At 36.7% G+C, this 13,499-nt stretch overlaps 1 protein-coding gene across 1 annotated transcript in view; it reads right to left on the bottom strand.

Moving 5' to 3' along the window:
* The window catches only part of Vwde (von Willebrand factor D and EGF domains), an 83,253-nt gene extending 70,179 nt beyond the window's left edge, over positions 1-13,074 (bottom strand). Inside the window, 7 exon segments of the mRNA XM_034518934.3 lie at positions 1,181-1,233; positions 1,236-1,269; positions 2,139-2,386; positions 4,896-4,961; positions 9,531-9,762; positions 11,737-11,921; positions 13,005-13,074. Of these exon segments, the coding sequence (XP_034374825.3) occupies positions 1,181-1,233; positions 1,236-1,269; positions 2,139-2,386; positions 4,896-4,961; positions 9,531-9,762; positions 11,737-11,921; positions 13,005-13,074 (888 nt within the window).
* Between the last annotated feature and the right edge of the window lie 425 nt (positions 13,075-13,499).

The following is a 13,499-nucleotide window of genomic DNA, read 5'->3' as shown; positions in this document are numbered from 1 at the left end:
CCTCTGTTAGTCTAATAAGAAACAGTGACTCACCACTGACATTGTTTAGCTTTGACCCTATCAACGCAGATCCAAAGGTTACTGTGCTCCCAAGGTCAGCGCTCTCCTTGCTCTCCTACTGCTAGCTCTTCTGACAATGTAACTCAGTCTTCTTGACCTAAGGTCTGTCCTTAGTGTGCATGCTACACAAAGGTTTTTATCTTGTCCCTAAGTCCTGTCCTCACAATTGACCAATCTCCCACATTGTCTTTGAACAAGAAATGAACCCCATGCAATCTCCAATTCCATTAGTGAGACCCCCACACACACACACACACTTCCACCTTCTGCCTTTCTGTACAGCCTAGTACTTCCCACTGCTCTGATTCCCTGACACTGCTTACCTGCTGGAAGAACCCATCACTCTCTCGATCCAGTGTGACCAGCAGTAACCAAAAGAATTGGGTATAGTTAGCACAATCATGGCAATCCATAAGCCCAGAACTGTGAGTCCTTTCGGCTTAAGTCCCAGGTGCTAGCACTTTGTCTGGTACTTCTCTTCAAACATTTACAATAATCAAGTGGTGGCATTCCGATAATATATAATAGAATATTTAACAGAATGACTTATGAAAATAGAGCTTTTCACTTATTCAAATTTGAGCTTTAGTCTTTCCTTCTCCCAAGTCTATGAGTTTGATGCCTTGACTTGGGAGGCTTTACCTTATCATGGTGTACAATTTTACATTCAGTAGAAGTTATACTTTGAATTTTTGTCTTTCCTGAGACTGGCAATATTCTGCAACATACTTTCTCATGATGCTAGGTAGTGGTGGCTATCTATAGCTCCCAGTAAGCAGTGGGTCACAAAGAGTAAACATCTAATATTCCACAGCGTGCTTATTGCTAAGTTGCAATGCCAGACAAAACTTGATTTCAGTAAATAAATTTTTGACTTGCACTTTTTTTTCAATTTATGATGAGTTTGCTCGGATGTGTCCATCATAAGCAAAGGAGCACCCAAAGTCAGCTCATTCCCATGTGCCTTACAGCTTTTTTGTACGTGAGAGAGTCATCAGGTTGTTGTTCAAAATGCAAATTTAGTCTAGACTTTCTGATTCAGTCTACAATGAATGCCCAGGAACCGTCACGGGCAAACTAGAAAATAACCTTTCTGGTTCATCAATCTACACACCTACACCTTAATTCCAGCAAAAAATCCCTGGCTTTTAACAGCTATACTTTGCACATCTGTTCTTCCACGTAAAAGACAGCAGCACTGCAAAATATCTATGAATACAGTTAAGAAATAATCATCTGGTAATGACATTATAAAGAAGCATGCAAATTATCTTTAAGTCTTTAATTTAATTGTTAGTAAATGATAAAATTAAGGACCAAGAGGTTAGAGAGTTAAGAGCACTTGGTGCTCTTGCAGAGAATTTAGGTTCCGTTTTTAGCATACACATAGAGATTCAGAGCTACCCACAATTCCAGATTCAGCAGATCCTATACCCTTTCTGAACTTCATGGATATCCAGTGAGCACATAGTACATACACTTACAGTCAAAACACTCACATATAAGATAAATTAAATTAAATTTTAAAAAGGAATTAAACAGTTTACATACTTGCCTAAAATTTGAGAAAAATTCTATCACAAATATATTAGTTATTTGAACCTCAATATGAAGGATAGTGCACACACACATTAGAAATTATGCACACACACACTATAACTTATACACACACACACAAACACACACACTATAAATTATATACACACACTAGAACATTCAAAAAAGGCATTAGCAAAGAAAAATTAAGACACTGCTTTCCAATATATAAGACATATAATTTTATATATCTCATAAACATAAATATAGCTGTTTTTTTTGTCTGAAAGAGACATTAATTTTAAAGACTCATCAAAAATCAGCAGATTGTTAAAAGGAGATACTTAAACATAGTCACGGAACGTACATTACTGACATATCTAACTGTAATGAAAAGCCAAGACTCTACTGCTTTATATGTCGAGGACAAAAGCAGCTATCAGTTTTTGGTTTGAAAATCAATGTATTCATGAAAAAAATGCAAGGTTTTGTGTTGTTGTTGTTGTTGTTGTTGTTGCTGTTGTTGTTGTTTCGGTACATACCTTGTCTCCAAGTCTGAGATTTATGCCATCAAGCTCGAAAATGGAGAATGCCTGAAGAGTGCTCTCCTGTCTCAGCTCTTCTTTGATTTCTTGGGAAGAAAGCCTAGACCAGACTATCAGAAATCCTACAGACTTTTTTGTGGAGGGAACATCAAAAGTACACCTACAAAACACTTGGGAGCCCACCAGCTCCACAGTGACCTTGGGCCTTCCTGGAGGAGGGGGAGGCAGTACTGTGGAGAGCTGGCCTGAAAGAGAAAGTGCAGTTGGTAAATTGGGAAGAAGAAAAGAAAAGAGGAGAGAAAGAGAGAAGGGGAGGGGAGGGGAGGGGAGGGGAGGGGAGGGGAGGGGAGGGGAGGGGAGGGGAGGGGAGGAGAGGAGAGGAGAGAGAGGAGAGAGAGGAGAGGAGAGGAGAGGAGAGGAGAGGAGAGAAAGAAGAGAAGAGAGGAGAGGAGAGGAGAGGAGAGGAGGGAGGGGAGGAGAGGGGAGGGGAGGGGAGGGGAGAGGAGGGGAGGGGAGGGGAGGGGAGGGGAGGGAGGGAGGGAGGGGAGGAGAGGAGAGGAGAGGAGAGGAGAGGAGGAGGAGGGGAGAGGAGAAGAGAAGAGAAGAGAGAGGAGAAGAGAGAGGAAGAGAAGAGAGAGAAGAGAAGAGAAGAGAAGAGAAGAGAAGAGAAGAGGAGAAAAGAATCTTAGAGAAAAAGGACCCAAAGACTATCAATCCTGGACTTCCTTTAAGAAGACAGGGAAGCAATTTGGAAAAAAAATGATTATTTTCTGGCAGACAACATAGGAAACACTCCAGTCTAAACTATGGTGAATACTGACTGGCACCAGAGTAACACCTCAAGCTTGCATTAGTCATACAGAACCTTTGCAAAGCCTGGATTGTGAAAATGGACTCATATTCCTCAAGCAATCATCAGTTCCAAATTACGGAACAGACAAAATTTAGTCACTAACCTTTGTAATTTCTTGCTCTACATATAACGATTTACCATGCATCAACTCAAGTACGTATTTTGTAATTTGCTTTTAGTCCTACTCATTTGGGTTGACAGAGCTGTTCATGTGTCATGGTTATGCTGTCAGTGAACTGTACTCAGTGCTTGGCAACTGTCTTATTCTTTTCCTTTTCTCAGAGGCTACACATATGACTGAAGTTTCTTCTAGGACCCATGAAGAGTTTACACTTTGTTTGTTTGGTTTTTAGTTCCAAGCATTTGTAAAGTTAAATCTAAGAATCTGTTAAAGATTGTTTGTTTTAGAAATAGAAAAATATTTGACTGATAAAATTTAACAAAATGCTTTAGTATATTCTGAAATGTTCATCTTTTTATTACGTACATTATTATTTTGTGACAATCATAAAGTTAACTGGAAAATTTGAAAAACCTTGTCTTAAGGTCTTTTTTTAAAAAGTAACTTGCTTTCAGATTATTTAAGAATCATTTTATTAGACACCTATACCCCAAGGAGTACTTCAAATGGATTATTTTTTAGTTAACATAATAACAACAAACATGTTGGAGTTTCTGGAGGAAGGGTCTTGTTAGATAGGTTGTGCTGGCCTCAAACTCTTAATCTTTCTGCATCAGTCTTCAGTCTTCTCAACACTGAAATTAACGTATTCCCAGCTACAACTATCCTAGTAATTGTTAAGCAAGTGACCATAGTCACAATGAGATTTTTTTTTTTTTTTTTTGCTCAGGTTGCTTCAATTTGTGTACAGTTTTGTATATCTTAAATTCTAAGTAATTACACAAATATTTTAAAGGATCACAATTTGTTGAAATAAGCAAATAAGTAAGTAAGTTTGCCTATTGCTTTCTATGGTTCCCAGTTTGAACCCAGGGCTTGATACAGGACAGACAAGCTCTGTCCTACCCTCTAGACCCCAAGTACCAATTGAAATGTGTTATTTATTCAAGAAAGATAATAGATTTTTTTCTTTAAAACAGATCCCTAATTAGGAAAATCCATGTCTAGTACACATAATAGACCAATAATCATATCACATTCTTATTGTTATAATGTCTAAGGACTATTGTTTTATTTTTATATTATAATCTAATATACGAAAGAAACAATAAAAATTATTTGTCTTCACAGGATCTAATGAAGCTGCGTAATGTTTTGGTACCAGATATACTGCGTGAGATGCCTGCATCAATCTGCAACTGGAAGACTGCAGAGAAGTAACTTAGAGCTATTAATCATAGCAACCAGATGAAAAGTCTACCTCCTAATTTTCAAGAATTGTATTTGTTTATAGACACAATGAAATGACTAATGTTTGTTTGTATTGAGGGACAGTCATCCAATGAAGTGAAAAACTTACAACTATCTTCCAACTATGATCAAAGATACCTACCTCTGTGTCTGACTTATAGTTTTAAAACATTTTTCCCATATTATAAAAAATGTTGCTATGACTATTGTGCTTCATGCTTGCTTGGACAGTTCTAGAAGGAAGAGCTTTGAAAGTAAAATAATAGGTACAAATAGGTAAAGTTTTATGAAAATTAATTTCAACCATCAATTTTCTTGTGAATGATTCTGCCAGTATTTACAGGTTTTTCTTTCCCCAAAACTGTACTTCTACCAACCTCAGGGATATGTTCTACATACACATTACAAAAGTTATTGTTAATGATGATGTCTATCATACTGGTGATGCTTGCATTGTTCAACATTTAAAGCCATAGGACAAATATATTCACAAATATAACTACATCATATAAAACAATGTCATACACACCAACACAGCCACCTTCAATGTCCACCTCTCCAGGGCCACATGTGTGTAACTTCACATCAGAAATAGCTGTAAAAAGTTAAAGTTTGTATTTTTATTTCAATGACCATAAACATGGAAATTCACATATATCTAAGAACAGGTCTTTGGGAAAGTGCGTTTTGAACATGAGCTTAAGACTTAGTTCTCTTTGGGTTTTTTTTTTTTTAAATAAGAAATTTTTCCCCTTTAAGGATATGATCCAACAGAGATGATCGATGGTCAGGGACTACATTTTGAAGTACTTGTAGCTTCATACCTCCTTTGGGGTCTTCACTATTAAACATCAGAACACACTGATAATTCCAAATGTTTGGGCTAGGAGGAGTGCAAAGCAATACTGTCGCTTGGAAGAACAACCTGGCATTTTTGTAAGTTATACTCATAATTGTCCCATTTTATAGGGATTTTACGCACACATTAATTTTGCTCTTTTGGCTTAGAAGATTTTTGTGACTGGATCGTAATATTTTCATTCTTAATATAGGGTTTCTCTTATTAGCCCAGGCTGGCTGGGAAATTGCTATGTAACCTCAAACTGACCTCAAATTAATAACCTTTGTGTCACCTCAGTCTCCCAAGTGCTAGGTTTTCACCAGAAAGCTTCCAAAACTTTTTGGAATAATATCTTTCTCTTGTGTGTCTGTCTTTCATTGTTTTGAGCAACACTGGCTTTGCAGAGGCTTATCTCTAGTCCCTCAGAACTAGAGATTTCTCTTCATTTATCCATAAGATTTTGCATAAAATTGTTATTATTTCCATTTAATATGTTTGGAACATTCCCACTCAGAACGGTCTGAGTGACCTTTTGAAATAGTATTGAACTAGAAATATAACTTCTTGAATACAAATGGAGCCATTGCTTTTAAGTGATTGTGTCTGGATACATATTTTAAGTGACTTAAAATATTCATCGAGGATGTCAAAGTAATAATAAAATTGTTCTTAATTATACCATTGTTCTTCTTCTCATATTATCTGTGAAATCTTTTTTTTCTGGGTTCTTTACCTTTATTTCCTTTTTTCTTCTATTGAAAATGGATTTTTCTCACACAATATGTCCTGAGTACAGTTTCCCTTTTCTCTGCCTCTCCCGGTTCCACCCTCACATTGTCGCCCCTCCAGATCCACTCCCTTTCATCTCTCATTAAAAAGGAACAGTTTTCTGAGAGCTAACTACCAAACATTACAAAATAAAATATGGTAAAATTAAGCAAAAAGTTGGACACAGCAATCCAACAGATGAAAGAGTCGCAAGAGCAGGAACCTAAAAACACTCAGCTGAACACTATAGCATAAATACAGAGGACCTGGTGCAGACCCATGTAGACCCTGTGTTTGCTGCATCAGTCTCTGTAAGGTCATGTGTACCTTGTTTCAATTGTGTCCCCAATATTCTTTCTCTCTCCCACTCTCTCTTCCTCCCCAGCCCCCTTCCTATTTGTGTATTCCTAGAGAATGAACCTTTCAGCATGCTAAACATTCAGTCTACCACCTTCTCTACACAGCTGGTCCCAACGTGGTCTTTTCTAAACCATAGTTATGGATAAAGAATTACAGCTTTTGTTGAACTACTCAAAGAACTATATTTTAATTGAACAAATTGCCATTTATCTGAACTCCTGTTTATTGACTTCTGCTCATTTTTTCACTGTATTGTTCTGATTCTCATTTATATTTTAATCTCTAAATTTGTAAGTTGAGGTACTTAATTTGCAAATTTTTATTTTATAAAATAAGTGTTCAATCAACACTGATTTTAATTAGCTTCATTTAAAAACAATCTGGTTTTCTTGATTGGGCTCAAGATGACGTGAAGCTTGGTAAATATTGTACATCCGTTTACAAAGAAGGTTCATTCTGTTTCCCTGGTGTGGAGTTGCCTCAGAAATCACTTAGATCAAATTGGTTGACAGAGTTGCTTTGCTCTTTGCTTCTGCTGGCTTCATTTTATCAGTCAGAGTGGTTGGTGATGTGCAGTCTAATTTCATGCTTCTCTGTTTCTCCTTGAATATGTTTCGCCAGTTTTGCATCACACAGTGTGCATCTGGTTCTGATTCAGTCCCTTGAATTGCTATATCCTATTATGGAAGTGGTATTCTATCATAAGGAAAAAACCTTGGTTTTTTTTTTTTTTTTTTTTTTTTTTTGTCTTAATAGTATCTACCCTTTACTCTCTCCAATTGTACTGTTGTCACTATCAACTTTTTAATCGGTGTTACATAGTTAGAATTGCTATCCTGTGTTTCCTTGAACTCATTATATTTTTTATGTCATATGAATTTTCCCCAAGTGTTTTGCCAGTAGCTGTAGCTCTCCGAGTTTCAACCTAATCTCATTAAACAGTTCAGAGCTTCCTGAAGATGGCACTACTGCCATACCTTAGAAGCCTTCTGTGCTCTCCTTTGCTCATGGGCATCCAACATTTCTGCTGTGCTTTCACTCTAAGCACATCCCCTCGGGGTATGCTGCCTGCTGTTGTGACTAGCTGATGATGACCCACTTACTCTGATTATGGTCTGTGCACCCTCCAGCTCTCAGTGTCAATGCCATCTGATCTGAAGGGGCTTTCTCTAGGGACTCCAGAGTATAAACTACATCCTTTCCTTGCCTGCAGCATACTCTTTCATACCAACTTTTAATCTTTCCATTAATATGATTAATTGCAATTAGTAAATGCATAAATATCCTAAGGAATTATGGAAGAATTTAAAATTATCCTCTAACCTATACCAAAGACATGCTTTATTGGTTAGAAGATAAATATTACTCCAACAATATAAACTGATGAGGTATGTATGCATATTTTGTCTGAGAATTGCATCTAAGCTCAATGCTTCTTTTGCTTTGCCACTCGTACAAGTCATTTCTACCCCTTCCCTGTAAGCTCACTCATGCTTCACTATGGAACAAATGGGACATTCTACAGGAAACTTTCTCCAGGAATAATGCCTCCAATCCTCTGATTGTTTTATCAGTCTACTTGGAAATCCCTTAAGACTTCATACAATGGTTCTGATTGGACCTAAGTTCTTCAATGAACTGAAGATCCCACAGCTGTTACCACTGGTTCTCTTAAGTCATCTTCTGGTATGTCTCCTTACTCTGTTTTCATCATATTTTTTCATGTCTACCTAATTCTCCTCATCCAGATATCAATTCAGACTCGTCAACTGTTTCCAAAGATTTCCAGAACTAATTTTTAAATACAACGTCCTCCTATTAGTCCGTGCCTCTTGTAATGCCTGGCTTTTTTGTTTTTAAATTAAAAAGGTATTAATTTCAAATCAATTTGTTTTTTTATAAATATTTTAGCTTAAAATAATTTTAGATTCATACACACAAATATAACATAAAACATCCTCATATACACCTCTGAGCCATTTTCTAAAAATGTTGGCATATTATAAGGCCAGGATGTATTTGTCAAAATTAGGAAGCTGATCTTCCTACATCAAGATTAGATTAGACAAAAAAAAAAAAATACAATTTCACCCACTGGTGTCCTCTTTTGTCCCAATATCTATTCCTGAAAATCATAGTGAATCATTCAGAAAGTTTTTCTTCAGTCTACTGGACAATTTCTTATTCTTTCCTAAAGTTTTCTGGCTCTTCTTTCTTCTAAAACTTATTACTCTCATCTGTTCTCATCTGTGTTAATACAAACTTTTTCATTATTAAGCTAAGATACTGGCCTCTGGAGAAAACACATCCAGTTCCTTATTGTAAGTGTGCAGATGCTCATGTTGTCTTCGGTTCAGTCTTCAGGTTTGATTAAACATAGCATCAGCGAGTCGTCTTTCTATGAAATCACTGTTGTGCTCTCTTTCCCATACACTATTATTTGCAAGCTAATTTTGTGGTTCATATCAAAATTAAAATAAAGGGATTTATCTGGGTGGCACAGGAATTACAAACATGATTTGATATTGCTTTGTTTGTTTTTTCTGGTTTTACAGTTTTTGTAGCACTGGAGGTTAAAGCTATGCAGATTCTAGACAAGCATTCCATCATGAAAGTACATTACACTTACAATCGCAAACTCCTCTTTAGGGAATCTTTGCATGTGCAATGCAGAGATAGTCACTATCTTCTCTGTGAGTTCTATCCAGCTTACTTATGACTTGTTTGAGTATTCTTTTATGGGAGAGATCATACTTAATCTTGATTCTTACAGTAACCAACACCATGGCCTAAAGTAATTCTTGGCTCTGTATTTTGCTCAGAAAATTGCTAATAAAAAATTAAAATAATTCAGAGCTCCTAATTTTCGCATATTTGCTTGCTATCTATCACGTCTTAATTAGAAAGAGAAAGGACAAAAAGAAACCAAGATTCTTAAGCAATTCAGGTGTTATGTGTAGTAAGTTTGCTTTGATATCTTTACAGCAACATTGATTTTTTTTTTAGTATTTTAAGAGATTAATGCATATTCTAAACAAACCGGGCTAATTTAAGCCAGAAATTTGGCTTTAATTTATCAATAAAGATAGACCAAGTCTCCTTCTCCCATTAGCTTATGACAGCCTATTGAGAATACAAGTTCACTCACGTACATCTCTACAGTTAGGCGCTCGCAGTGTTATAAATGTCCCCTACCTTCAGCACAGTAGCCCATGCATCCCTGAGTGGGTTGCAGTAAGTACACGAAAAAGTCCCCGCAGTTTCGTACAGACACGGGGATTTGAAAGAGACAACAGTCTTTTTCAGTGCTAAACAAAAACTGCCAAGTGGCACACGCTGTCAGTTTCTTGATCTCGCCAGGAAGAGGCAGGGCTTCTGAATCCCTCAGGGACAGCCAAATGGGGGCCTGAGTTCCACAGTGGTTCATCTTTCATGTCAGAGGAAATAAAAGTTGAAGTCACTTAATTTCATACAAATAGGAAGAACTTTGTATTTTTTTCCGAATAATCTTCAAAATAGCAAATTATCAATTAGTTTGCAAATAAAATAACTTGGGGCTTGAGCTGTGGTTCAGCAGTTAAGAACACTTGCTGGTCTCCTAAAATACTGGGATTTAGATCCCAGAATTCTTATAGTGGCTCGTAACCATTCGTAACTTTGGATCCCTGGATATATTAATATATGTAATATATATATATATATATATATATATATATATATATATATATATATATATATATAAATTCTGTATACTAATCTAGTGTATTAATATGTAGCACAGATGCCAACTGATCTTGATTTTTTTTCATGATTGCTGGAGATAACACATATTTGATATTAATTCAGAGTCAAGATGAAACAAAAACCACAGAAAAGAAAAGTGTTATTTAGAATTTGATATAGAAAAATCATATAACAACATGGAAAAATGGAGTTAAAACATGTTTGAAGCCTGCTATCAATATTCTTTTCAGGTAGCAAAATATAACTCAATGACAAATTAAGCTGTAAAAAATAAGATAAAATTTTAAGAATAGTTGAAAGACTCATGACTTTGGACAAGGTACCAGTCATCATTCTCTGGTACTGAGCAGACAGCAGTACATGGTTAAAGAACTCAGCTAAAGCATGGATGTAAATGCAGCATCTAGGCAGGAATAACCAATAATCATTAGCCAAGTTAGCCATTTATCATGTTATCTCCACATTTAAAAGCAAAAGAAAATTATAAAGGAAAAGTTGATAGGTATGACTAATAATGATAAAATATAGAATATATAAGAATTGAATGAAGAAACTATTTGAAGTAGTTATTTTTTTAGCATACTGTTATTTATTGTTACATTATTGTATTTATTTTATTTTATTCAGGTCATTTTATTTATTTACAAATTCTAAGACCACAATTTCATAAGTCTCAAAAGATATACAAACATCTAATGAATGAATATGCAGTATCGAGAGATACCTTTTTATGTATTGCTATGGGAATTAAAATTATCATTATGTTTTATGTATTCCAACACCTTAAAAGATATTTCTTCATTAATTTTACTTATTAAAATTATAATTATACATATCATTTCTAAAACTTGCATGAAATAAATTATAATATATGAACATGCTAATGATGCAATAACTTACAAAATCATGCAAAAATTAAATAAGGGGAAATAGCGGAGCATGTTAATGACCTCTACAACCGAGGTGGGTTATGAAAAAAATCACTGCTATGTTCCCTGCCCTTTTTTTTTTACTGTTTTCTATTATTCATGTATATTACTTTAAACCCAACAAACAAGCAGAAGTGTATTTCAACAGGTTTGTATCATCCTGTGGAAAAAGGAAAAATATTTGATTGTTCACTTAACTGTTAAGGCCATGTATACAGTGGACACTTACTCACCACAAACAATATGAGGACATGTGACCATGTGCTGAATTTCAGGAACAAACAAGAGAAGCCATTTTATCCTCTCATTTCTATAAGGCTCTATGTTCAATTAATTTAGCCAAAGGAAGAGAATTCAAATATTAAGAACGTTGTGATTTCCCCCCGATTTTTTCTCAAGCTTTACTTTTACACTGAGCATTCCTTATGGCAGTTTTCTTATATACCTGGACTTACATCTAAAATTTGGCTTTTTGGCTGGCTAATGGGGTAACCAGGACACGTAAGCATAGAAATATATGTGTCCTGCATAGTTTAATGGAGAATGATTTCTGTTACATTGTGTTCCACAGCTGTGGAAATTATATAAGATATTGTAGTTTAAAACATTTTTGGAGCAAATGGAGGATACCATTACTATCATAGCCATTAAAGTAGGTATTAAGGAAATATTTCAAATTAAATTTATCTAATAAAATGAATATAACATGTCAGTAAGGGGAAAAGTACCTCCACACATTTGGTTGGCATCTCAGCAGGTCTGTCAAAGATGAGGAATCGGTACCATCCAGGGGTGAGAGAATGGTCACAGATCATGTCTTGAGCAGCTGAATACTGAAGATACACTGTGTCAAAGTGGACGCTCCGGTAAGGACTCTGAAGAAACTGGTGGCCCCCAGGAGAGCACTCGGGAGCTAGACAGAAAGGTGAGAATTTTTATGCCATGTGTTCTGTTCACCAGTTAAGTCTATGCTTAATATTTTATTCTCCCTCCCAAAGCAAGCAAATATACTCACTGTTGTACATACACAAAAGGCTCTCAGTCTATGAATATTTAAAACTATGTTAGTTTAAGAAAACTTTGTTTGAATACCCGGTAAATTTAACAAGCCTAAGAAGCCACAGATGAATGCCACCTGGTTAAGAAAATGTATTTCCAGAAATAAATCAAGTATTGACGATATTATTATTATTATTATTATTATTATTATTATTAATTATTCAAGTGAGAAATGCCTGTTTCTTTCGCACTCTTGCTTTTTCGGCCACACTTATGTTAATAAAACTGTTCAAGATTGACATGAAGGTACCAAGACAATTTATATCTTCAACCTTTAGAAATGATGCATGCAGCTTTTCTTCATGCTACAGATAATTATGAACATCATTTACTTTCTGAAAAAAAAAAACCTGACTTATAAGACTAAGTGACCTTTTGCTTAATATTCCTATCGGTAAGAGCACAAACACACTCAGAAAGGTAAAAAGAAGTGGCTCTTTTTTTGTGTCATTAACATCACTCTGCTAAACAGTTCTCTGTCATGTTTTCATGAAGTAGGAGAGGGTTTTTCCATCACGTTCCCTTTCGAGGCAGGAGACTGACTGCACTAAACCATGGAAAAGCTGTCATTGTGTGCAATACTAGCCCAGTGCTGTACTTGGCGACGACGCAACTTTCACCAATTGTTTCCAGAGGTGGCCTGAAGTGGCGATCATTAGTTTCTAACTAATTCAGATCCACTTTCCGGTATGGTATCCGGCAAATTCGGCAAAGGTTCTTGCAGTACATTAAAGGAGTTTAAAGATCAAGAGATCTGAAATGAACAAAAGAAACGAAAACAGGACCAAGGGATTCCAAAAAGAAGTTTGAACAACCTGAGCTTAAAGCAAATTCCAGGAGCAGCTGGCTGAGAAAGGCGCCGAGATGGTGGCAGGTCAGGGAAACGCCACTGATTCAGCTGCAAAGCTGGTCCTAACGCTCAGCTTCAGCCACCTACCTTGCTGGCCTTCTCCCGGGACCAGGAACATCAGCACGGTCACCAGCCGTGCCCAAGCTCGGCCCTGCATCACTGGGGTTGTGCGTGCGTCACAGCCTGTATCACAGATCTGGAGAACCTGGCCTCAGCCCTCCACTCCCTAGACTTTTTCAGAGTCTGTTCCAGCCCAGCCTTCATAGGAGCTATGAGACCTCTATACCAAATCAGTCCTTCTAAGGGAGACTTCTAGTTCTTAGCGCCAGCCCTAGACTCCTCCCAACCCTGGTTACCCACCTCTCTGAAAGCCACGCCCAAGCTGTCCATGGGAACCCAGAGCACACAGCAGGTCTTGGGTATCCCAATCACCCAGGATGTCATCTGCATTAGCATAGCCTGCCAGGAGATCTGGGATTTAGCTCAGACTGTGGCTGTGGTAACAAATAGTGAGAGACTGCTGGAATGCAAGCTCTCCAAGAAATCTTGACTGTTTTGGTGGGATTTGGAAAGGAGGGTTTT

The sequence above is a fragment of the Arvicanthis niloticus genome, chromosome 15, assembly GCF_011762505.2.
Source record: "Arvicanthis niloticus isolate mArvNil1 chromosome 15, mArvNil1.pat.X, whole genome shotgun sequence".
Taxonomy (NCBI): domain Eukaryota; kingdom Metazoa; phylum Chordata; class Mammalia; order Rodentia; family Muridae; genus Arvicanthis; species Arvicanthis niloticus.
The sequence above is the reverse complement of the archived record's forward strand: the minus strand, read 5'-3'. Positions and strand labels throughout refer to the sequence as shown.